The 25,621-nt window shown below is 45.3% G+C and overlaps 1 protein-coding gene across 3 annotated transcripts in view; it reads left to right on the top strand.

The window, feature by feature from the left end:
* Positions 1 to 25,621, top strand: part of AXIN1 (axin 1) — a 70,685-nt gene that overhangs the window by 21,396 nt on the left and 23,668 nt on the right. For all 3 annotated transcript variants that reach the window (XM_065684046.1, XM_065684044.1, XM_065684045.1), the window contains exons 3-4: positions 18,195 to 18,335; positions 24,878 to 24,974. In XM_065684046.1, coding sequence (XP_065540118.1) covers positions 18,195 to 18,335; positions 24,878 to 24,974 — 238 coding nt within the window. The remainder of the gene's footprint in view (positions 1 to 18,194; positions 18,336 to 24,877; positions 24,975 to 25,621) is intronic.

Consider the following 25,621-nt stretch of genomic DNA (forward strand, 5'->3'; position numbering starts at 1 on the left):
CTTGTCCTGCCCACAGGCCTGCTGCTGCTGGCCAAAGCAGTGATGCTGAGCTTGAGCTCTCTCTCAGAGACACGTGGGCACGTTGCTCGCTTCAAGGTCATATTGCAGAGTTTACTGTAGCTGAAGCACTTCTGGTGTGGTGTTTGCGCAGTGGTGGTGGTTGGAGGCCAGCGCTTGCTGGGCTGTGGGGAGGGAAACGTTACAATTTGCATTAGGATGGGGGATTTTCTAGCCCTCGTGGAACAGCATCCTCCTTAGTGACATTTCAGCTTCCTTTTGGTGTGGCTGAATGATAAGTGTTTGTCTGCAGTGGCTGTGAAGCTACTCTGTCTGTGCCCTTGTGGGGGAAAGAGACTGAATTCTGGCGCTTTGATTAATGAAATGATGAGCTGAGCTTGCTCTATGTCCATTTTACTGCTGCTGTTGCAGACCGTAGAAGCATCCAGGTGGACTGTGCAAGGTGATAGACACAGACCAGCACTGAAACTATCTGCGTCTGCTTGAATTCACCAGTTGGGATATCAGAGTTTAATGTGTGTGGTGTTCCTTCCGCAACAGAAATCTGTGTTTCAGTGTGATACACTACTAGTTGGGTTTTTTTCCCCCAGCTGTCTTATGCAAAAGCACTTAAGGAGTAGCTTCAAAAGCATCCGGAGGTGTGAATTACAGCTGATGTAATTAATTTGTGTTTGTGGGCCTGGCCCCCTGCCGTCTTGGTGGTGTGTTGGGCTGGCAGTTACCGAGAACAAAAGTCTAATCTTGGAGAAGATTAGGAATTCTTTGACAAAGGTTAAGCCAGGGCGCCACAGCCTTATCATTTGTACTGGTGTCCTGTGGCAAATCTGTAATTTAAGCCATGAACAGTAGGCTGGTTGTTCCTCACATCACCTTTAAAGCCTCTCTGCTCACCTACTTGGTTGTTTTGCAAAACAAAATCTTAAAAATGGTTAGACATAAAACAAGACTGAAGCAGCTCTAGATCCTTAAGTCACTGCAGGGGTGCCCGTTGCGAGCACTTTCAGAGCTGGAGCCTACTGTGTGACTTTTGAAGTCTCTCCTTCCCAAGCCCATCTCCATGCTGTCCCCTGTCTCTTCTGCTCATCTTGTTCTCATTCCTCCCACCCTGGTGTGAGTGAACAGCATAAGGACTGTGCATTGACCGGGCACTGGAAGGAGAGCTGAGATGAAACAGGGAGGGAGGCAGACGGGCCAGCAGGCAGCTCAGAAAGGGGGAACCCAACCTTGCCTTTCCTATGTGCTGCCCTGGTGTGCTGAGCCCTAGCCTGGCTGCAGCAGGATTTAGTCCCAGCACACTGCCAGCCAACATGTTGTGGCAAGCTTCTCCAAGCAGCAGTTTCCACTTTTCCTCTTTGGTGTCTATTGTTTTGTTATTTGGGGAACGGGAATCCGTGCTCGAATTTGAAACATGGTTAGCATTAGCCTCTGACGCAATGGGATGGGGCTGTTTTCCTTTCAGATTGGTCTGAGCCTGAGCACATCATTCCCTGGACAACATGAGGGATCCACAGCTCTCCTGTGACCCACATGCGTGGACAGCAGGGCAGTGTTGTGCTCCGTGCCGGAAGACCATCCTGTTCAGTGTCGGCAGAGCTGCAGAGTGCTTGGGCTAAATGGGGCAAATAAGTCATTTGATTGCAAGTGACTTTCCAGAGGGAGGAGGCTGGCTGAGTGCTGGTGGTTTAGATTTAGCCCTTTAATGAACAGCATCAGGAATAAGTTAAGTTCTCAATTATTTTGATTTTAATCTAATGTGTTAATAACGTGAAGATCTTCAGATGAAAATGAATTTCCAAGTTGCTTTAAGTATTTGCTAGCATAGGAAGCTAAAGACATATGTGGAAGAAAGGGCCATCTGATGAACTGCTATTGTTCTCTTAATTCAACCCACCCCATTTGGGCCACTCTGCATGAATGGCTTTGTGTTTGCTAATAAAATCATGCTATGTTCCCCGCAACACATGTTCTGCATGTCCCAGCTAGTCAGCAGCAGTAAAACCTTTTTTTATAGGTTTATAATGTTACCTTCTCAACTGTGGCTTCTTTTAGAGACAGCAGTACTGTTAGGGTTGGCCTTGAGCACACAGGGGTGGCTTTGAGAGCTGCCATAACCCTGTATTTCTGGCATATCTTCCTCCTTTCCCTTGGTACCTTGTGCCCTTGCTCCCTGCATCGTTTGTCAGTGAGCGTGTGTACCTCCTCACCTGAAGGGTGCTGTGTAAGCAGAGACTGTTGGGAGAGAAATAGAAATGTGCTCCGTGGATTGCATCTTCTGCCTTCTCCCCAAAATGTTTGGACAATCCCAAGTTGCTTCTTGTGCTGGCTGAGGGAGGGTCCAAAAGTGGCTGTCTTAAAGTCTGAAAGGGCTTCAAAGCCCTTTTATCTGTTTGGCTTTGGAGACCCAAAGGGGTTGTGGGAAGAACTCTGCTGTTGTATGAGCCCAGGAGAACTGCAGCCAGCCTAATGGTTTCTTTGGGCAGTCCCTGAGACAGAAGGATGAAAAGCAACCTTCTGCCTTAGCACAGCATCTCAGAGGGGGCTGCTTTAGCGGTTGGCTGGCAGTGGTCCTCTAGGAGCCACGTCCAAGCTAGGTGGAGAATCAGTATGCATGGCAGTTGCTCCCTCTCCTTGGCACATTGCTTTAAGGACTGTAGGGTGGAGGGGATTAGACCAAGTTCTATGGGGAGGAGAATAGCCAGCAGGGGATGGCTGGTCATTTTTGTTCCTTTTGTGGTACAAACAATCTCTCCCTTACTACTCATAGGGGCTCGTGAGCCTTTGTGATGTTTATTAGGCTGAAAGATTTGGAGACCTCTGGTCTAGCTAGCTCTCCAACTGAGAAGGGGAATTTAGGCACTTGTGATAGTGTGGCCAAAGAAACTGCAATAAATATTTGGGAGATTTTAGTGTTTAGCATTTGTCAAGAATGGTTTAGCAGAATTAAGTCTTTAGTGGAAAGGATGGAAGTCCAGCTGAAATGACAAAGATGTGCCTGGGTTGGCGCTGGCACATCTTCCACACTTCAGGGATTAGAAGGAATTGTGTAATAGCAGCATAATGATCTGCGGAATTGGCTCATTTCAACTTCAGCTGCTTTTGTTTAGGGAGATGGACTTAAAATCTGAAACTGGGTCAAAATCTTTTCTTGCTCTAGAACTAGAAGTGCCACAAGTTTCGCACTTGTCTTTGAAGATACCTCTTTCTTACAGCTGTTTAGCCAGCCTTCCTAGGCTGAATTTCGGCCAGGCAGGTGACTTTGTCCTGCAGGTTCTTGTGAAAGTGGTGCTGATCAGAATCAGAAAAGGGTCTGATGATCACCAGCACATCCTCTCCGGCTGATCGAATCAGTCCTTGGTCCTCTTTAGGACTGATGGAAACAGCAGACGCTGTTCTGGAGGTATGTTCGCTCTTCTGGATTCTTACCACGTTTTCAGTGAAGGTCAGTGTCAAGATGATCTCTTCATGAACTTGCCCTGATCTTCTTCCTGATCCCAAGGGCAGCTGCTCACAGACATGCATGGCCTCCTGATCTCCCATGGTTGGCCCCGGTTAATTGTGCAGGTATTTCTTTGTCCCAACCCATTTTTTAACTTCTCCCAGAGAACACATCCTGAAGGGAGATTTGCCAGGTTAGCGTTGGGAAATAGCTGCTTGGGAAGCCCTCTGCCTTGCTACTGGAGAAAGCAGCCTGATTGATTATTCTGACTGAGGTCCACTTCCAGTGGTAAGACTGGGAGCACTTGTGAAGCTGAAGAGTTGGAGGTCAGAAATTATGGCCCTTCAGCAGGCGATCCCACCAGGCAGTCAACCTGCTGCCTGCAGGCAAGTAATGAAGTGATCCTGCATATGGAGATCTCCATAAGCTGCCAGCAGTGGAATTCATACATTCATTTATTATTTGCTTGAAGCTGTACAACAAATGCCTCTCTGCAGCATACAGAGATGTCTGTCACCATCTTGAGCAGAGAAGATGATGCCATTGAACAGTTCCTGTGTTAGAAATATGCACGTGCAAAACAGAGGAGTCTCTCTTCACTCCCTTACTCACCATGTGAATTGTACATCATGCTGTGGATATCCACAGCGTCCAGAAAGATCAGTCCTAGAATAAGGACCTCTGTCAAGCACTGTTCTCTCTTCCCTGGATGTGATAGCGTACCAGCAGCAAAAGTTGGCAGCCAAGTCTGTCTGCTGTCGCATTGTGTCATGCAAGAGTCTCACCACTGCAGATGTGTAGGCTCAGACACTGGTGTCACAAGCTCCTGCATGTTTTGATTAATTCATCTGCAGTTTTCACACACAGGTTCGGGGACTGGTGCTTTCATCAACTTTGCGATCAAACCGTGTGCCAAGGATATTATGAGTCACGTTACAGACTCGCTTGTAGTTTTGCAGGGGCGGGGGGAGTTAATAGTGATGTTAAAATATCACTCATTTACTCTATAGGCGGAGCTGGCGGCAATGGCTGTAGTCATGATTGCCTAACATTTCCCATTATATAAAACTTTGTTGTAGTTGCTCATATCTTTGTCAGACTGTGTTGTTTGGTATTCTTCCATGCTGAGATTTTGCCGAAGGCTTAATTATTTTGGCAAATTTTAGCAAAAACAGAGGAGGAGGAAATTACATTGTTTTGCTCATGTCAGAGTCTTACAATTTACTTTTCATTGATAACCATCCAGCTTTCCTACTTTGAAGCAGGGGTGTATCTTTTGGCAGGTGGGTTGCTGGAGGTAGGAAGGGTGCTGGCAGCTTGAACGTACCTTTTGCTCTCCACGTGAAAATCTGTCCAATTTGATTAAATTGGAGAATTGCACAAGCTCTGTAGTAGATGGTTTGAAGTTTTGGCAGCCAGAATATCCTGAAAAGTGTATTTGCTCTGATGATGCTCATGGCTAAGACTTCAGAGACTGGAAATTGCAATTCCTATTGCTGCTGCTGCTGATTCTGGATTCGCTGGCAATTGTCATTAGGGGAGCAGCTCTCTTCTTGCATCCTCCAGAAAATGCACTTAGCAAAACCAGAAAAGGCTTTTGGGGCAGTGATGGCGGGGAGGTGCAGAGAGTGAGATCCTCCAACAGTGAGCAGGTAATGTTGGGAGCTAGCAAGAGATGAGGCTGTACAGGATATTGAAACTGGAAGGGGTTTTCTGATGCTTCCTGGAGTTTTCAGGTGCTGTTCAGGCTTAGTTCAAGACTGTTATGCAGGAGGAAGATGCTTCTGAGCCACTCATCTCAGCCAGTTTTGATAATAGGCTAAAATTCCCTTTTGTATAAATGAATGGCAGGTTAGAGGAGAGAAACCCTGTTTGCTTCCAATGGGGAGGGCTGTGAGCCAACCCTAATAGTGTGATTGAATTCATGTAGCCAAACGGGAGAGACAGACTGGGGACATTTGACCCATGTAGACATGGGACAGTGTAAGTCTGATGCACAGTGCTATCACATGGCATTTCATAACAGCCTTTTCCTTCATCCACAGGATTTCATTTGTAGTTATGGCACCTGGGATGACTGCAGCACATGGCAGTGGGTCAGGCTAGCCATGGTGCTCTGCTCTGGGCTGCACTTGCTATAGAAGGAGAAAATGCCAGCTGCAATTGCTGTGAGGGTGGTGAGGAACTGGAAGAGGCTGCCCAGGGAAGTTGTGAATGCTCCATCCCTAGCAGTGTTCAAGGCCAGGTTGGAAGGGGCCTTGAGCAACCTGGTCCAGTGTGAGGTGTCCCTGCCCATGGCAGGATGGTTGGAACTGGATGATCTTAAGGTCCTTTCCAACCCAAACCATCCTAGGATTTTGTGATTTTATAATACATCATGTCAACTGGAAGTGATTTGGGCCCATCCACAGCTATCCAAAATGTAGAATTAAGCACTGAGGATCCCAGAATGTGGCTTTTGCAATGGGCCTGTGCTGACTTCAGCGTCTGGGAAGCTGTCAGCTGGAGCATTTGAGGCGATTGTAAAATCTCTTCTCCATGTAGGTTTTCTGCTGAGATCACAGCTTTGTCCTTACTCAGAGCACTGAATAGTCTCTCCATGCCTTCCTGTTCCCACTGATTATCGTAGAAACTTTGGGACCTCCCTCCCCTGTTGAATTTGGTTGGGTGTCAGCAAGTACCTTGTACTCAGAATTTCTGGAGAGAATAAAACAAGATCAAGGGAAACACACAGAATTTATCTTTAAGAAACTGAGGTTAAAAAAAATCAATACAGCTGTCTTCTATCCAAACAGTGGCTAATTACTTTAGAACAAAAACCACTTTGCTTACATTTTCACTCATTTTTCCTGAATGGAACCATCAACTGGTTTTAGTTGTGTAAAGATACGTAGGAATGGAGCGAGAGTTCAAACAGGTCCTTTACAACACTTCAGATAGACATGGTACTTCATATATATCCCCACAATAATGCATACCAGATGAAAAGATACCGCAGAATTTGTGTAATAAAGGTAAAAGCCCCTATATCTGTCTATTCTAATGGATGAAAACCAAACCAGAAAAATTCTATGAGGCAAAAATAACGACAAACCCTAGCACAGTTCTTGAAGTCAAATTTCGCTTGATATAAAGTGCACCAAGAAAAAAACAGTGCAGGACTTCCCTGAGCGGTGGCCAAACACAGTGATGGGATGAACTGCGTACATAGGCCTCCTGATGGCTGCTCTAACATTCTCACGCTACATTTAGGGTATTTCATCTCTGCTCTGGTCTGGAGTTTAGCTGGACCCTCTGGTGTTGCAGTGCCCCAGGAGCTAGCTTGTGAGTATTTTATTTTTTTGCTTCCTTGCCTCCTTTAGGTGTTTTTCATTACATTTTAATACCTGTTTAAATGAAGTGAACTGATTTTTGCACCTTGAACCTCTGGAGATGCCTCCTTCAGGAGAGAAGCATGCCCAGTGGGGTCCTTCTTAGTTACAGTCAAGGTATATTTAGTAGACAGTTGTTGCTTTCGGACCTGCGCTGCCTGGCTCCAGGTGTTGATCTCCATCTATCTTACTGCTGAATTCTCTGCTCTTGGTTTGTCAGTCAGCCACCGAATTTAGATCCATTTGTAAAAGTATAGCCATTACTATTTGGCCTTGTGAGAAGGATAGCGTGACTTGGTCCACCCTTATTCTTGCCCCAGCGACTGAGTTGTATTGGCCAGGTCAGTTTGAACTGAGAAGGCAACATCAGATTATGAGCTCCTAATGGAGACCAGGAGAACAGTTTAGGATTTATACATTTGCTGTGATGCTGACATCTCTTCAGAGCTGAGCAATAAATGATAGAGGAGGTTTAAAAGCTTTTTTTCAGCTTGCCAATATTTTGTTGTTGATATAACCTGCTGTTTGTTAACATGATGGAACAAGTATCCTTTAGTAACCCCATCTGGGGAGCTTGCAAGACTCCAGACACTGCTAGAGAAGCTCTGTTTCATGAGACCTACTTATCTGTCATGGTTGCAGTCAACTATGCTTAAGAATTCCTGCTCATTATAAAGTACTGATTGGAGGCAGAAGTATCTGGGGGGTTATCTTCTTTTCTGTCCTCATCTAATGGTCTCTTGACTTTGAACTTGAATGTGTTCCCTAGATAGAAGTAAAGTTAAATAAGGCTTTGCAGGAATTTTTAATGTGAAGGTATGAAACATCTCTGTGAAGGTCTTTTGCTCAACTGAGTTGTTTTTTCATGTGCTGCCAATATCTGATCCCACTTCTTGACCTTTAATATACGCTGAGAAAGAAGATTACGATGTTTCTAATCAGTTGAATCTCCCCTCTGGGAGCACTATTAAATCCTGACTCTCAGCTTTATCTCTGCCAGGTCTTGCCAGCCGTCCATGGTTTTGGTTTTGTTACCAGCTGAGGTCAGAGTTCGGTCACCTCAAAGGCTCTTGTTCAATTGGGGGAATTTCTTGGATCCTTTCTGTAGGAGTTAAGACACCAGTGAGCAGCTCTGCTTGGAGGCAGACCTCTTCGTTTCATGTGTGTTGGTGAGCCAGACCTTATTCAGTGAAATAATCTTTTTGTGGGTTTTTTTTTGTGCAGGATTATTGCTAATCCAACCCACCTCATCATTAATAGGTCTTTGGAAACAAACCTGGGTAGTTTTGAGGTGGTAAGTCCCATCATCGATGTTCGAAATATTACATCAACTCATTTCTTCTGTCACCCAAATTGGTAATTTCATTAAAATGCCAACTTTGTTGGCAATAAATTGGTAATAAGTATTGAGTTTCATGCCATTGTTTCAGTGAGGATTTAAGTGAGGCTAGCAAGTCTGTGGTTGTGCAGCTCAGCTTACATTACGTGGCCTAGTGATACAAGCAAGAAGCTTTATGTCAAAGCTGCAGCTAGTTTTTGTTAAATGGAGCCCCTTTGAGTTGCATATTTTCCCCTTCATTTGGCCATCAGCAACACCACTGTTGTGATTTAAGTATCAGGAAAGTTACCCCTGAAAGCAATACAGACAACAGATTGCAATGCTGGGGTTTATGCCCTCCTGAAAAGCTTCAGTGATGTAAGGATGGACTGAGCTCAGGCAGTCTTATTTGCCCTTTGATTCCAATACATCCTATTCCCCAACATGGTTCAGGTACCTGTAGATGTCCCATGTTCTTGAACACTCCACAGGCTCTGTAGGTACGTAGGAAGAAGGAAAATGGTCTGGAGTCATTGGCCAAAGCTGGATGCTTTGTTCCTGTCCAAAAACTTACTCATCCTACGGGCCTTGGTCTTAAGTTACTAAGCTTACAGAGAAATCTGCTTGTGATTTCTTTCTTGTAAGCCCTTTCTTTTTGAGCAGAAATTTTGGCAGAGTTGTTGAGGCACTGGAGAATCCCCAGTTCTGCCTGGTTATACCAGGTCTCCTCAGATCTTTCTTTGGAACAAGCAGGCAAGAGGAAATACTTTCCATTTCAGAGAAGCGTGGACAAACAACATTGCTTCAGACGGAGAAGAAAAGCAGCATACGGAGTTACAGCACTGAATCCTGCTAGCCAAAAGCGTGCTCTTGCCTTTACTCAATCATTCCTGGAATACAGTGTTCTTATTGTATTCCTCACCCTGCTCAGTGCCTCTCCTCGGGCACAGCGTTCGGAGATACCCCAGCCACTATGCTGATGGGATTGGGGATGTTAAAAAGAGCATCAGACGCATCTCGAACATGGACTCTCTCCCTCGCCTGACATTGGGTGAACGTGTTTTCTGAAAACCTGGATCCCGTTAGAAAGGTTCCCGCTGCCTGGAAAACAAAGTACTCGCTCGCCTGGTTTAGTCATTAAGTAAATTTGTGGTTTGGTTGAGACGAAAAATAATGAAGAAAAGCTGTTGAAATCCTGGGATTAATTTGATAGTTTGCAGGCAGCGGTGTTCTTAAGTGGAGCTGCTGCCTTCGTTAGGGTATGAGCAGACCCAGGTATAAACCTGGGCTTCCCTTTCTCCCCACGCCTCAGAGGCAGGCATTTGGAAGTAATTTGTTTCATGAAGGCCCTGGCTGTGCAGGCAAGGGGGTTGCTCTGGGCTGGAAGCTGTGTTGCGAGGGTGTCCGCATGGCCAGGAACCTGAGAGATGCTTTTGGCTGCTTAGTCCATGTGTGGAGGGAGCAGCATCCTGGGCTGCAGGCAGGGTGGAAGCAAGGGACGGGTGGTCAGCTGCGTGGTGTGACATGGGAAGCTCTGAACAGTTTGGGAGTTCACTGGTGGTTTTACACTGTGATGTGATAGATGTATTGCCCCTTCTGGGAAGAGCTGTTTGCTCTGTGACGCCTTAGCATCTGCCAGCTGCCCTGCTGGCTTTCCCAGGGAAGGGAGACCATGGGGCAAAGGCAGAAAACCCTATGCAGAGACCCCCATAATACTTTGCAGAGCATTTTCCGTCTCCACCAGCACTAGTTTACTTTGGGAAAGCAGAGAACTGGGAGCTGGCACTGCTGCATGCTGTCTGAAATGGCTCCTGTATGTTCCACCACTGAAACACCTACAGGTATATATAAAAAAAGCACCTGCTGTATTAAACATGGATGTCATTTCAGTCTGAGAAGCCAATTAGCAGAGCAGAAAAGTCTCACCTACCGGCCTGTTGCTGAATTTTCCCCAGCTGTCAGTTTAAGCAGGGGGAGGGACAGTGCGTTATCAGCCTGTTGTGCCTGTGTCTGCACAAGCAAGTCCAGTGACCTGCGGGGAGCATGTTTGGAGGGTCAAAGAGTGGGGATGAGGAGTCAGGTTCCACTCCTTTCCGGGGGAGTTTGCTGTGGGCTGTTCTCACCCAAACCATTGAGCAGCTGGAGCACATCAGGAGCATGCTGGGAACGTGGCATCCCCTGCTCAGGGATGGGAACCTGAGCTCCTGGGCTTGCTGCAGGGATTGTGTAGACAGGCCCTGTGATTTGAAAAGATTTGTATTCGTTTAAATGCACAGCATAACTTTAAAGCACATTAGAGCTTCTATTCTGACATTCCTCCTAATGCATGTGATCCTGGGCAGGACCTCCCTGTTCTGGAGGTGTCAGGAAGATGTGGTCCTCAGGGTCAAGGTCCTCTCACTGTGTTCAGGGTGCATTTTGATGTCAGTTAGTTGTTAGAGCAGTGTTTCCTGGCAAAGAGTGTGGGTGTTCAGCACAACCCTGTGCAGGCTTGATTCTGTCCCTCCCAATAAGATATTAAAAGTAATTCTCACTGTGGCATATTATCTGACAGGGACCATGACAGGGAGGCGAGTGTGGCTTGTGGAAGGAGCAGTGTACCCTGGATATCCAAAATGCACACAGGAGATGCTGGGTTTTCCCTGGCTTTGTAGCTTAAATCACTACAGAGGCTTTTGAATGACTGATGGAGCAGGCTGCTTCGAAGCAGTAAGGCTCTTGTTCAGTCACAATTAATGCAGTCAAATATCCTCTGTATTTAGAGAAAATGTCCCTATTTAATGCCAGCCTTTCATAATGGCTAAGGATTCATATTAAGCATGTCATAATTAATAACCAAAAAAACCCAAAACAAACCAACTATGTTATGGTATAAATGCAGACTAATATATTGAAATAAATCTAGGCAGATACCTGTATTGTTAGATAGGGAACAAAATGCTCTGCAACATTTACTTTGTTTCAGGAAGATGATCCAGGCATCCTGTTAATTAATGTGCAGACATCGTGTTGCCCATATTTTCTCTTTTATTGTAATATATTTCTTGTGCATTGAGCTATTAAACATATGAGGGGTTTGGTTTTATCCTAGGGAAGACTTGCGTTGTTTTTAGGAAGGACTCGACTTTATTGTTTGTCGAAACTGGCTTTTTACAGTTTTGATTCTAAATCCAAAACTAGTGGACAAAATATAGTATTACATTGTGGTGATGAATGAGCACAGCCTTGCCTCTGTTGGGAAGAAGGAGCTAGGAGGGCTGATTTGCAAACGCACGGTCAGATGAAATCTTGAGGGACTTGTTCTACAGTTCCTTGGGACACAGTGGTTGCATCCTGTTGTCTGAAAGCATTTCCTAAGAAGGCTAGGATGGCTATAGAGCAATACGGCCACAGCAGTTAGCCTGTCTAGTCTTTATTTGCTTCCTAAGGCAAACAGTTTATTTCCTGTATTTCGGCTTCCTAGATTCTGACAAATTCTAAACCACTTTCCTCACCCACTTTGCTGTATCCTGTGATCTAAATTATTGGTTTCAATTCATGCATCTTCTGTACTTCAGCCCTCCCTGAGAAGCAGTATGTCCTTGGTAACTGCAAAGGAGTGAGAATTTGGAAACTCAGACTGGTAGATCTTGGATTTAGCTTTTGTAACTGTCCTTTAATACTTCACAATAATTACTGAAGCTCCCCATAAAATAATCCCTGTGTAGTCCTGAAATGGAATTGAATGCTTTAGAATAAAAGGGAAGAGCAGCCCTTATCTGTACTTTTAGTTAGGTTTTTATTTATTTCCTGTCTTCCTCCAGCGTGGGAGGATGAATAAGCACAGAAGATACAGATTTGCAAAGGCAAGAAGTGCTAAAGAGCGTAGTTTTTTTCATCAGCTCTTAAAAGCCAGACTGTAATCATAAATTCCCTGATAGCTGGAGCATGCAGAAGTCGTCTTTAAGCCTACAAGTGACAGGCTGCTGTTGCTTTTCAAACTTCAGATTTCTTTTTTTTGTAAGACACAACTTTGATCTGGTTCCTTTGTAATGCTCTGCAGAGCGCCGGGGCCGCTGCGCTCGCCGGCTGCAGGGCTGGAAGTGAACTTTCTTGGCAAGAGCCATCTGGAGACCTCAAAGAACAGATTAACTTGTCCAGAATTGATGTGATCTTTGAAGAAGCTGCCCTTGCCTAGAACACATGTGATTAGCTTGACATTGACAGTGATAAAGTTGAGATGCACAGCAGTGTCTGAGTACCCAGAGTAATTGGGAAGGGTTTTAAGTGGAGCAGCCCCAAGGATCTGCAATCGAATTATCAGCTAAATCCCCAATTTTAAGCTTTTGAGCAGACTTTGTGTCTTTTGTGCAGGTTAAATCCAGTCAGGAGTAAAGGTTTTCAGCTTTGCACCTTTGTAGACATTTTGTTCTTGTCTCCAAAACATACATGGTGATGTACTGGGAAATACTGAGAATGCTTTGGGACATTTCTAATGGTTTTATACCCAGTATGGTGCAACTTCTGTGATGGTTGTTGGTACTATGGACTGGAAATGGACACTTTTTGGTTCAGGTGGTAGATTAATGTAATCTTATAAGCCAGACTTCTTAGTGGGTGCTGTTCTAATCCCTTGTTTAAAGGTGACCCTGCCACTTGGACACTCTTGTCAGCACATGCTATTTAAATATGCTGAAGGGATTTGCTTCAGCTCATACATCATAAGCCAACATGTGCAGCTTTTAATTTGATTGACTGGTTATGATAATGAAATGTGGTATTGCGTGAAGGATGTGACAGTCACCCGCTTGTTGGTAGATGTAAATACGGGAAATAAGAGAGCCGTGATCACGTCTGGCCAGCCAGAGACTCAGCGACCTGTCATTTTGGAAGGGGTTTTTTTTTTTTCCTTAGATAGAAGTACATAACTTTTTAAACAGAAAAAAAAAAAAAGCTTTTCACACTCAGTAAAGGGGAGATGTCAAAATACTGAGCTGGAAGGATGTCTCAGTGTTAGACTGAGTCATTCCAATGAAGAAGGCGAAATGACCAGAGAACACAGGAGTCTGTAAGTTTGAACTGAGTTGTCAGAAGTTGGTGTGAAAATGCAGGGTGGCAGCATAGAGTAACAGGGTCTCATTGAATTGCAGCCCTGGTCTGTGGTCTCTGGGCACCAGAGCAGGAAAGGAAGAACCGTGTCCTGCTGAGGGGTTCCCTTGTTGCTGTGCAGGAGCTGCTCCACCTGCCATTGACTGTGGTGAGAGATCTTCAGTTTCTGCAGAGCCCGTTTCGGGGTGTCTGTCTCTGGAACTTGCCAACATCCCCATGTCTCCTGCAGCTCAGAGCTTTCCAAGGCATCTCATGAAGTTTGCTGATTATCAGCTGCCTCATGGCTCAAGCTTTCTAGAAAATGGGATTTCTCTTTATGTTAAAAATTAGCTCCTTACCCACCATGGTGACTGTAGGTTCCAAGTGTGTCACAGGGGGAAATCTTCCGGAAGCACTGTTTAGAGGGAACATAAGCAGAAAGCATTGTGATTGTCAGCTTCATGAGTCTTTATCTCTTGGGTTTGCTAATCTAGTGTCTCAAGCAGCTGCTTCCTTGATAGTGCAGGGGTTTGGAGGTGCCTCACTATGCCAACAGGGAGTTTGGAAATGCATTTATCTCAGGGCCAGGCAGATGGGGGACCCCTGCAAAAGGAGGACTGCCAGCCTGCCTGGATTCCATCACAACTTTAGTTCTTTTGAGTAAAACGTTTCTTCCAGAAGATGTCCGTGTCATAAAACTTCAGTGGTGGAGCTGGAGAAGATGGTAGCAATGGAAACTGATAGATCTGATTAGCTTCCCTGTTAGACTGGGAGCTCTTCCAGCCACACTGGAGCTGCTAGCAGACTTGGGAAGCCCATGTCTCTCAGACCTGCCAATAGAGCATTGTGCAACTTATTCCCTCCAGTGTAAATTTAAATTCTCCAGAAGTTAGTTGCCTGGAGGCCTTTCATCTCCCAGGCAGTTTCCTTCTTGGCTTAGCAGATTTTTTTTTCCCATGCTTGATGAAGAACTTCAATGAAGGAGGTATGTAACTGTTGAGAAGCAAAGGGAGTGTACTGCGTGGATACGGCTTTGTGGGCAGGATCTGTGAGATCTTCCTCCCACTATGGATGGTGAAGGTGATGCAATTCTTCCCCAGAGCTTGCCACCCCTATGTTTTTTGCATAGGGCAGGGAGTAGATGTTTGGCAAAAACTGAGGACTTTGCATCTTTAATTTAAAATTGAAATAGCCATCAGGTGAAATTGTGTGAAAGAGACTGGGGATCCCAGGCAGGGAGGAAAAAGGATGCCTTTATGGACTCGCGGTGCACTGGGAATTCCAGATAGCACAGGAGGACCAAAGAAGACCTTACCTCTCTTCTAACTTAGACTGAAGCTCCAAGATCTGATGGTGCTAATGTTCAAAGTGCTGTGTGCTGGTCTTGGTTGGAGGGGTGAAAAATTTGGCAATGGGATGCAGGCAAGACATCATTCAAAGTAAACTCTTAACAGGCAGAAGGAAGCTCTAAGAAGATGCTTGCTGGTTTTCTACAATGGTTTTAGCCCTTGTCAGCATTATCAGGATTTACAGTGATCATTGGAGAACTTTATGCAAAGAAAAGGCAGCTGGTCAGGATGACTTACTTGGGTCGCTGTGATCTCTATTATAATTGTTCCCTATGTGATTATTTTGAGGGTTGAGCAACTGAGAGCTGCAGAAGAGATGTGGAGCTTTATTTCTGCAATGTGTGAAATGTTCTGTGTTCATTTCAAAAAGGTTCATCCCTTTTTCTGTCTGAAAAAATAAAATTAAATTCAGGAAGTCTGCAGGAATTTTTGTGAAGTCTAACTTTAAATGCTCACCTTTCCTTTTATCGCCCTTATCAGCACATAGAGCTCAGTGTGTGAGGTTTTTAGCTGACATTTCAAATCTCTCTGAGCGTGCCTGTATCCCTTTTAAAGCAGCCTCCCCTCCCAGATCAGAAGTGACCAGGTTTTTTTGTTAGACTCCATGTTCCTTTAATGTTTTCCTCCTAATAGATGTTGAAAGCGTTCTTCAGAGGCACGGCACAAAACATTCAAATAGTGATACGAGCCAGCTGAAGAGACTTGTCAGGGAGAGGGAACATTAGGAGAAGGATTGAATACAGATGGATTCCTCAAAAGTAATGTAACCTGTTATGATTGCTTTGAAATCCTATACCCTTTCCATCTAGTTATGCTTACCAAAAGTTTACATTTGCATTGATGTATTAGAGGCAGAGCTAAAATGGAAGTAATCCCTGCTGTATACATGCTTAAGTGTGTAATTTTAGCTAAATAAAACAGTTGTGACCAAGCTATTGCCTGCATCCTCAGTGGGAAGCCCACACCTGTGGAGTGCTGCAGGAGAGCCCATCCATCCTGACTCCTCCACCCGGCACCCATATGCTCCCCCTTGGTTCCTTCAGCCATCTCAGACCCATACCTGACAAACTCTTCAGATGCTCTCTGTTGCACTGTCTTTGTATCAGCAGATTCAAAGGAGAAATTGATTTATTTTATTCTATATATCACAGTGCTTTCTTAATATACTGTCTCTTCCAGAGAGTCCTGGGAGAAGGTCCAGTAGAAGTTGGTGCTATATTTTAATTGGGTTATCCAAAAAGCATCCTTCTCTTTGCCCGCAGGGAAGGCCTGAGCTATCCATCATTCCTGCCCCAATTTAAGAGGTTGTATCAGGCTCCATCACGCAACTGTCATATAAGATTTGACAGGAGGGTTGCACTGCCCAGCACTCCTTTAATGTTCAGAACTGGCCGTTATGCAAGGAGGGAACTGGTGAAGGGGGGTGGTAAGGTTTTCACTTATTATACCTTGCTTTTCAGGGTGAACTTGTTCAAATTATTTCCAGCCTTAAACATTTGCCCCAGAAAGCTGTTCTGAAATCTGATGGAATATAGAAATAAGATTGCTCCACTGCACATTTACAGTGACAGACAGAAAACTTGTGTGCTGGAAGATGTCCGTGGTGACTTGCCATGCCAAGGCACCTGGAAGCGTTCGTACCCAGCTGACTCTGTATTGCACCCGAGTGTGGAGAAACCTGACAAGGCTCCCTTTCCCTCAAGCAATCATGAAAAACTTCAGCTGTTTCAGTTTTGAATGTTCTTTGCACCACTCAGCAGCTATACTGAGCTTCATCATCTGAGGAAAAATAGCTTGGCATTTCTGTTGGTTTGTGGCAAGCAAAGTATTAGTTTTCTGTTTGTGCAATTGGAAGGGTAGTTCATTTCTAACTGACCCCATAATAGACTTAAACCAGTATGATTTTTCTTAGTGATCAGTGAGCATCCATGACTCCAATTACAAAGAAAATTGGTTTTGTGACTAGGAGCAGAAGGGCAGGGTGACTAGGAGCTGTATGAGCAGTGTGTTAACAGAAGGCTTATAGCCTTGTCAAATTCAGATTTTAAAATACTTTGGTAATGCTTCCACCCTTGTGCACCAAGTACCATATTATATATAAATCATTCCGAAAACTTCCACCTTAAATGGGTTGCCTGCTAGTCGCAGTTCATGTAGTGGCTGTCCTGCCTTTATACTCTGTGCAAATATGCAGAAACTGCCAGCTTTCCCTTTGCTGGTGTCTTGCCTTTGGTCCTTCCATCTGTGTGTTTCTCACAGGTTTCCTTGTCATATCTAAATGTAAACTCATAAGGGCAGTGACTGTTTTCTGTTGTCTGTAGGACTTTGACTGCCACTGAATAGTCAGAAAAGCTTTTAATGGCAGAATGAGGAAGCGTGATTGTGTGATGTATCCTCCTTGGAGGTGTTTGCTCAAGGTCCATTACAAACCACATCAACTAGGTGCCGATTACTGAGTTACTAAATGGAAGATCATGCCGATGAGCTTCGTGATCTGAATTAAAACAGGACTCTGATTCAGAGCTGGTAACAGAGCTTGCAAAACCCGGGAATTCATCAGCTTCGAGATAGCTTACAAATGCTGCTCTTCATGCAGAGGAGTAAGCAGGGAGAGTGGGGGATTAAATTATGCTGTGGCGCTGTGTTGGTGTGAATGTTTCAGCTTTGTTCTTCCTTCTGGCAAATTGCAAAATGACTTGCATTGGCAAGAAGATGCCTGCGTGGCCTGACTGTCCTGCAGTGTAGCAGAGCTGCAGGCACATTCGCAGCAGTAGCTTTTCTATGCCGGTGGCAGAGTCAGTGTGAAGGAGCTCTTGCCTGCTTCGTTCCCAGGCTGCTTCACCGTTAATGCAGGTCTCCTGAGCAAGGAACTTGCTTCTCAGGTTAGCTCACGCAGGCAGTCTCCCTGTCATTTCATTGAAGAGAAGGATGTTGGCCTGCATGCACATGTACTTGAATAACTTGTCTGCAGGCCAAGGCATGTGGTTGTGTAAAAACAAGCCTCCAGAGATACATGACCAGATTGTCCATTGGAAAAGCTGGTATGATTAGATGGTCCTTCCTGGTGGAATTTGCAAGTGTTTGATGTACCCAAGTGTGACATTCGGGGTCAGCTTTTGGTATTGCATTGGGAGCAACAGCCATTTCTTGCTTTACCTTCCTCCCTTGGCAAACATGTTGGCGAAAAGAGGGATGTAAAAGCAAGCATAGATTGGGTGAGTTGCACTATGCATCAGTTGCTGTTAGAAGAATAGAAGACTGTTTTGACTGAGAAAAATGTTGTCTTGTTACCTAGGATTGCTTTTAAATGTCCTGCCTTGCTCAGAGGATGACAATGCTAAGCAGTTAGGCGATGGACACAGTAAATCCTGATGGGAACTGGACTTCTTCCATATAGTCTGGTTCCCTCCCTTCTGCATCTCTTAACAGTATCATCTTCGTTACTCCATGAATTCCCTTTTCCTTCCAGTTACAAGTCAAATTGTCTGTGGTTCTGTCAGTGCAATTTAGTGTGAACTCGTGTTACCCTGTAGCCTGCCACTGATACTGGGGCTCCAGGCAGAGTCCTACTGCATACTGATGCAGAGTATGGTCAAGGTTGTGTCGTTCTAATCTGACTCTCATTTTTCTTGCAGACATGGGTCATGGAGAGAGCCTGTTAACCCTTACTATGTCAACACAGGCTACGCTTTGGCACCAGCAACCAGTGCCAATGACAGCGAGCAGCAGAGCATGTCCAGTGATGCCGATACAATGTCGCTGACAGACAGCAGTGTGTAAGTAACTCCAGTCTGGTGGACAATAAGTGGGACAATAGCATGCTTGTTTCTTGAGCAGTGGTACTTACCTGGGTACTTCTCTTGGGGTCTTTTGCTGCCAAACTGTGCTCAGTCTGCGATTACTCTTCAGTAGGATTAGTGACTGACCAGTTCTAGTTTATGTGTGGTGACCACTGCACTTTAACACAACTTATACTGATAAAGCCCCACCAAATCTTTTCTGCTTTATCTAGTTCTGATCCTCGTGACAGTTCTCTGTATCTTACCCATGAGATACCTTCCTTAAAGATGGTCTGCAAAGGGAGAAAAAACAGATTCTTCTTGTGACTGCATCTCTGTGATGGGAAAAAAAGGATTTGGGGGGAAATATTCAATGTTTTGTCTGTTTTTAGTAGTGCAAATGCTTCTGTAGAGCAGAAACCCTTTGATTCTTCAAGCGAAAGATGACAGGTTTACAGAATTAGGAGAGGGTTTTATTAACTCCAGGGCTGTAAACACAAAGTCCTCCAAGAGGCTCGTTTAGTCTCACTGTGAATATCAGGAGCTGTCAGACCTTGTTGAAGCAACTTTCCAACTTTGTCACAGATGTTGTTAAGGGGTGCCACAGCAGATCCCCACCTGCCCTCAGTGAGTACCGTGAGCTGGTGAGTGTACAGCATGACATGGAGGATTCTGTGTCTGTTGTGGTGGGTCTGTGAGCCAATAGTGTGCTTGTCTGGCTTCGTGGAGGCATGGAGCCTTTTAGGATCAGCTGTTGAGTCCACTTTGCTCCTTGGCACCAGCTCCTTACACCTTACCCATTCCATGTTACAAAATGGAGGAGGCAGGCCTTGACCAAAGGGGCATGGGAGGATACCCCCAGGACAGAAAGCTGTAGAGGACTGCTAATTGAAGGCTCTGTCTGATACAAGTCCAGCTGCTTTGCTGCATCCTTCTGTGATTCTTCATATTCATCAATTTATATGGAGGAGGAGTGCTCTGAAGCTAGCAGGGGTCATGTAACTCCTAGTTATCAGGAGAGACAGATGTAAGAACTCTTCAGAATTAATTAGATTTTAGTGCTTCATTTTCCACTGGTCCAGTAGGCTCGTGGGGTTGAACTGATGGTTATACCTGCAATAAGTTGTGATCATTTATGCCAGAGTTCTTCACCCATCTAATTTTTATTTCAGTAGCCATAATTTAGTTCTTTCACAAGGGAAATAATTTCTGTTGGACTATCTTATGCATTCTTTTTTCTTTGCTCCTTTTTCCTTTAGGCATTTTATCACTTCTATGCCCACCATCCCTCCTATGCTTCTAGGGCTTTAATTACCTCTGATATGTGGGCTGACTTCTGCTAATAATTAACCCAATCTCAGTGGTTGATTTTAAGTAACTCTCAAAAATTGTAAGGGTAAACCTGTGATCTTTCTTCCTGTGCGTCTTAAACTGGGTGCATGCAGATTGATCCCCAAACTGGGATTCTGGATATACAGCCTTGACCTTTGGCTTACAAAAACTGTCTATTTTCAGCACTTGCTCTTCATTACATGCTTTAGAACTCCAGTCGCAGGTTTTGTTCGGGTTTTACGTGGCATTGCAGAACCTATCTGCCTCCTGAGTTTCAAAGGAATTTTTGCAGAATTGCTCAAGGCAGCAAAAACGAAGAACAACCAGACGCAAGTTAAAGAAGGGACTCCTGCTGCTTGACAAGACTTACATGTCTTGGTGCTTTGAATTTAGGCCTCCTCTGAGGAAAATGGCAATAAAAGCCTCGTTTGCTGATGAGCGAGGTTCTTCCCCATGTGTGCTGTTTACATACCGCAGTCAGGCTCAATAATGGCTTCTGCTCCAAGGCAGCACATGAATGGGTGCGATCCCAAGGGGCAGAAACCTCTGTGACCCTCCATCAGAGGAGATTGTGTCTAGACAATCAGGATGCAAACATCGGTTAATTGGGGACCACTAATAAACCAGGGAAGCAGGCAGGTGCACAGAGATCATGGCTAGGTGCAAGGCATGCTCTTCAGTGTTGGCCAACTCATGTCGGTGAAGGCAGACAACGTTAAGCAGTTGCTTGTTCTCTGGTGTCACCAGCTCCCTTCCAAGCTTTGATATTGTATGGATCATGGGAGTGTGGGGTTTGGATGTGGCTGCAGGCACAGCCCAACTATGCAAAGCCTCTAGCAAAGACCTGAGCAATGCTTTGGCTGCCTGGCCTCCTAAGTTGCAGTGAGGGGAGGCAGGCACAGGCTTTTCAGGAGCATCCAGCTCACCAGAGTGTTTTTAAAAGTCATTTCTGTGTTACCAGCTACAAACATGCTTGTCTAAAAGACAAACTTTCAACAGGATGCCTTTCCAAGCACTGGTAAATATTATTGTAATGGGTTGAATTTATATAACAAATATGTTATCGGTCCCTGTTGTTCGAGGAGTTTGCTTTTTGAGTGGCTTAAAAAATATTGCTCTTAAGTGCCTGCTCTCCGCTGATTATTTTTCAGTCTTCCTGTGTCATACGAATTCCTCTGCCCTTGTAGGCAAAACAGCTCCAGTCCTCTCTGTTGAAGCCTGTTTTTATAATCGGCACCGCAGCTGTGTTGTTTTAGCTGGTTTGTGTGGAGGGAAGGTCTGGAGAGGACACGGTGAAAGGCTTCAGCAAGCGCTGGCCCAGCAAGCGTGCCTTGGCCACACGTGGGGCTGAGTTGCTCAGCGCTGGTGTTCGGGGTGGATCATTGGTGGGCTGGGGCTCTGCCTCCATCCTGGGCTGCTTGGAATCTGCCCCAGGCTTGCAGCACCATTTGCAGTGCAGTCCTGAACTGCTCTTGCTGTCTCTGGTAACCCCCGCATAAGGATAGCATTTTTCCCAAGTGGAGGAAACAGCCTCTGGGTAGGAGGGGTTGTCACAACAGAGATACTCAAGGGAAATTAAGGCAGCTCTAGGTAGAAACACTACAGGCAGAAGCTGAAATGCATTAAATTGCCATGTGGTGCTCCAGTTCAGATGCAGAAACGCCTTAGGTCCATATGTTTCATTGTTTCTGCAAGAGCTTACATGGGTAAACAAGAGGTAATGTGTCCTCTTTAGCCCAGCGTTGTGGTCCAACTAAACAACAATACTCCTTCCTCTGGCTCTTACTGTATGTCCTGGCTTATCTTGGTTGGGAGACAGCTTTGCTTTCCCCCAGGGGCTTGGGAAGCCCTCCATCCTGGTGGGCTTGGCTGGAGGGATACTCACTCTTCCCCAATTCCAGTTAAACCTGCCTGAGAGTAAGGATGGCCATTTGCTGCAGCAAAGGGGTTTAGGACAGCGGTAACTCCTTCAAAAAAACCTTGTGGATTAAGGACAGCGGTAACTCCTTCAAAAAAGCCTTGTGGATTAAATATTATTCTCGGATGACTGGCCTTTGGCCAAAATGCCTGGTGATTTTCCCATCATGCTTCTTTATGTGAGAAGGGTCTCTCAGTGACAGTGGTGCTTTGGTAAGAGTAATCGGTAGAAAATACCAGTTTTGCTGTGGATTTGTTTCCTGTCTTTCCTATGGCCAGTGATTCAGAATCACCTTGAGTTCTGCTGTATTTAAACAAGTTTAACAGCTTTTTAATTTAAAAGATCCCAAATGGTGATTTCCAACTTGTTAGGCTTGATGGTTGGGTTTGGAGCCTGTCTACGGAGGAGCAAAGACAGCCCTTGTTAGAAGAGTCCAACTGCAGAGCCATACCAAAACCTTCCTGCGCACTAGAGGCTCTTGCAGGTCGGTTTGGAGAGGAGAGGAAACCCCCATGTTCCCCAGTAGCAAACCAATTGCTTTTTCATTAAATGAATGATAGAAAGACTTGCTCCCCCTGTTGCATTTCAGCACAGAGCTTCCTGGTGCTACAGAAAATCACATGGTGAAACAAGGAAAAACAGTTTGGGAAAGTTTTATTTTAAAGGTAGATGTGCTCTAAAAAAGTTTTGCCTTTTTTTATATATATATAATATTTCTCTATCTATTGAAAATATCTCAAAGCAAGCTACCTGACAAAAGGAAAACAAAAGTACGGTATTGGTTTTCCTTGCTTTCCCCCCATCTATTGAATAAGGTTTTGTTGGGATAAAATTAAAGTGCTTATCTTTGAATTTGCTTCCTCTGGTTGAGTTGGCACAGTACATTGAACGAAGGAATGTTCCAAGTTCAGAGGTGGCATTGGGGAATCTAGTTAAAATGACATCAAAGGCAGCACAGCAGGGCTGAACATGTGTTTGAAGCCGGATAGATTAGAGGCCATTATCAGCCTTTCGCTACTGTGCTGGGAACAAAAGTCGCTCTTTCCGCTGGGACTGCTGCTGGGGAGAATTAGAAAAAAAAGAGAGAAAGAAAGAAAAATTGCACCTTCTAATATAATGCCTCTTTTCCCGCGAATGGCTGTGTGGCGAGTTGCTGGCAACCAGGTTTTGTGCGGCAGTTAAGCTGAAATGTTGTCTATTGATGCCGGCCAGCGATGGCTACAATAATCCCCCAGATTTTGGGGTTTATTTTTTCCTGTAAAAGTTGCCAATTGTTCATTGCCATCCAGCCTAGAAAAAGCTGCATGGTGATGGGATGGAATTCTCTAACCGTTGTGACTCTCAAGCTATTTTTCAAATGGAGGTTTGTCGTTAAAGAAAATTAAGCTGGCTAATGAAAGCCATCGTAATCGCCTGTCGATATAGCAACGCTTGGGCAAATTGCTGCTCCTGTAAGGTGTCACTGCCAGGCGCAGCGGAGGTGATGCTCTTCCTCCTCCCGCATTACCTGCAGCCGCTAGCCAGAGCTGTAATTAGCCTGGCTAATTTTCTGTTGTCTCATTTGTCTTCCTACTAAAAAGCACTTGTCATTAATCACGGGTTTTATTTTGTTTTAATGGTGTTTAATTTTGAATGCCTGGGTTACTGCATGAAATTGAATTCTGTTGTAATTTGGTGGCAGTTCTGTCTGCACCCACATTTCCAGAGAGCCAGCAGGCTGCAGGCACGATGGAAATGGGAAGGAAAGCTGATGGTGACCACCCTTGCACAGGCTGGTGCTTGTAACTCAGGAGGTTTGCAGGCAAAGCAGTACAGTAAATTGTGTTTTCCTTGCCAAATGGCATTTCAAGTTTAGAAATCTGCTGGTGAAACTGTTTAGTTTATGCTCTTGAGAAGCAGCTGTGCTTGGCAGTTGAGGAGGGGGGTAGGTGCTAAATACATTTGGCTTGTGCAATCATCTTTTCTTTGTGATATGTGTTGGGACTGGCTTGTTTGCACCGCTCAGTGTGGTGTGGCGTTGGAAGGAGACAGTGCGTGTGCATGGAAGTTATTTGGTACTTCGGACAAACCAAATCCCTCCATTCACATCCTTCCATTTCTGTAGCATTGCACGTCCTTCCCAAGCAGTTTCTTTTACTGCATCAGTGAAATGTGTAAAATAAAGAAAGAAAGCTCCAAATTGCCAAGCAGTGTTTTCACGTTCATTGTTTTTTCTCAAAATAACCTGGTGTCACCAGGAGATGGGCCCCTGACCCTATCTCGTAACTGGGCTCCACTTTATACACATTCTTCTCACCCTGGATGTAAGCAGGCTGATCACAGTGATGGAAACAAGAATGTATTTCCTTTCTTCACCCGCAGTCATACTCAGCCAGAGATGCTTTGCTGTTAGGGGTGCTTAGTGAACCCTGGTGCCTGTGACCCCCCTGACATGCCATCACTGGGGCCGATGTCCACCCTGCCCTGCGTGCACCCTGGCACATCTGGTCTGCACCATCCCCCAGCACATGGCAGAGCCACAGACCCAGCTCCTGGTCTGTTGGGACCAAGGATCTTTGCCACCATCATCAATTCATCTCAGCAGAGGCAGAGATCTCTGTCACCAGCTTTTCCAGCAAGGGCACAAACCTGAATAGAACTGGATGTCACTGCCCATGGCATCCATTCCTAACCTCATCTAGCCTCCTCTGGAGAGAGGACTAGGTCCTTTCACACAGTAACTCCAGTATCAAGCCCATAATTTCAGACTGAGTTGGGGATCATCGTAAGGGCAGCAGAGCCTATCCCTTCACTTTGATAAGCCATTTCAGAAGTTGTCATTCTCTCTTAAAAATGTATATACCTTGTTCCCCAAGCAAGGTGTAGATGCTCACTGAGCTCCCACTCCTCCTTCTCCCCCTCCTAGTCTGCTCTGTGGTTTAATGTGTATATTACAGGCTCTTTAAGAGAAAGCAACCAACTATGAAAGGTATCAGGATGTGGTCCAACTCCTTCTCCCTGCCCTCTGTCAGGAGCAGTGGTTGCAGGAGCCCTACCTCACTCTGCTCCTGGCAGATGCCATGTAAGTCCCTCCTGGCACCCAGTGCCAAGAGCATTGCTGGTGCAGGAACCTCTGTCAGCATCATTCTCCACAGATTCCTCTTGTTCTGCTGCACTTGCCCTGGGCATGCCAAGCCTTTCTCAAAGGTAAAGGGGTTTCCTACCTGCCCCTGTGCAGCTTCAAAGCTTAAGTGAGCATAATGTATCAGAGAAAGGCATTAACACAGGGCATGTTGTTTTATTCCGGCAGAGATGGGATCCCACCATACAGACTCCGAAAGCAGCATCGCAGAGAGATGCAAGAAAGTGCCAAAGCAAATGGACGTGTGCCACTACCTCACATTCCTGTAAGTAGCACTATCTCCTTCCCCAGAGGTAAATATGCAAAATATGTGAGATCTCTAGTGTACAGTCGCTCTGCTTTCTCCAGTTTAACCCCCCTTAGCACTGTGTTCAGTTGAGGATGTTTTAGGACGGATGCGGACCATTCTAAGAAAGGGCTTGGTAGTTTTCTGCCAAGTTCATCATCCAGAGCTGCCCCAAAACCTGTAATTTTTCTTAACTGTTCAGTCAGTAGCCAATTGTTTCTCCTGGAGAAGGGAAGCAGTGGCTGGCATTTACCTGCAAGCAGGTTACATGCCCTTGGGTGAGCTGAAGGTGTTTGTGGAAGGTGTAGGAGGTCATTGGACACGGAGGATGATGTAGCTCCCAGCCAAGGTCAGCTGGGGAGAAATGCAACTGTCCCAAGCAGTATTTCTGCACTGGGCAGCCAGAGGCAGCTGTAACCTGTTCTCAAGGACTCAGCAAAGCCTGCCTGGGGATATGAGGCAGGAGAGCAAAGAAAGTGCAGGCGTAAGTATTTGTCTGACTCTCTCTCCAGTTGCTCCAGGTAAGCAGCCAGCTTCTGGGAGATGAGCATAACTGCTAGGGCTCTGCAGCACCATCTGCAGCTCTGCTTATTATTACTTTCTTTTTGTGAGAAGTTACAGGTGAC

This window comes from Lathamus discolor, chromosome 6 (genome assembly GCF_037157495.1).
Source record: "Lathamus discolor isolate bLatDis1 chromosome 6, bLatDis1.hap1, whole genome shotgun sequence".
In the NCBI taxonomy this organism is placed as follows: Eukaryota; Metazoa; Chordata; class Aves; order Psittaciformes; family Psittacidae; genus Lathamus; species Lathamus discolor.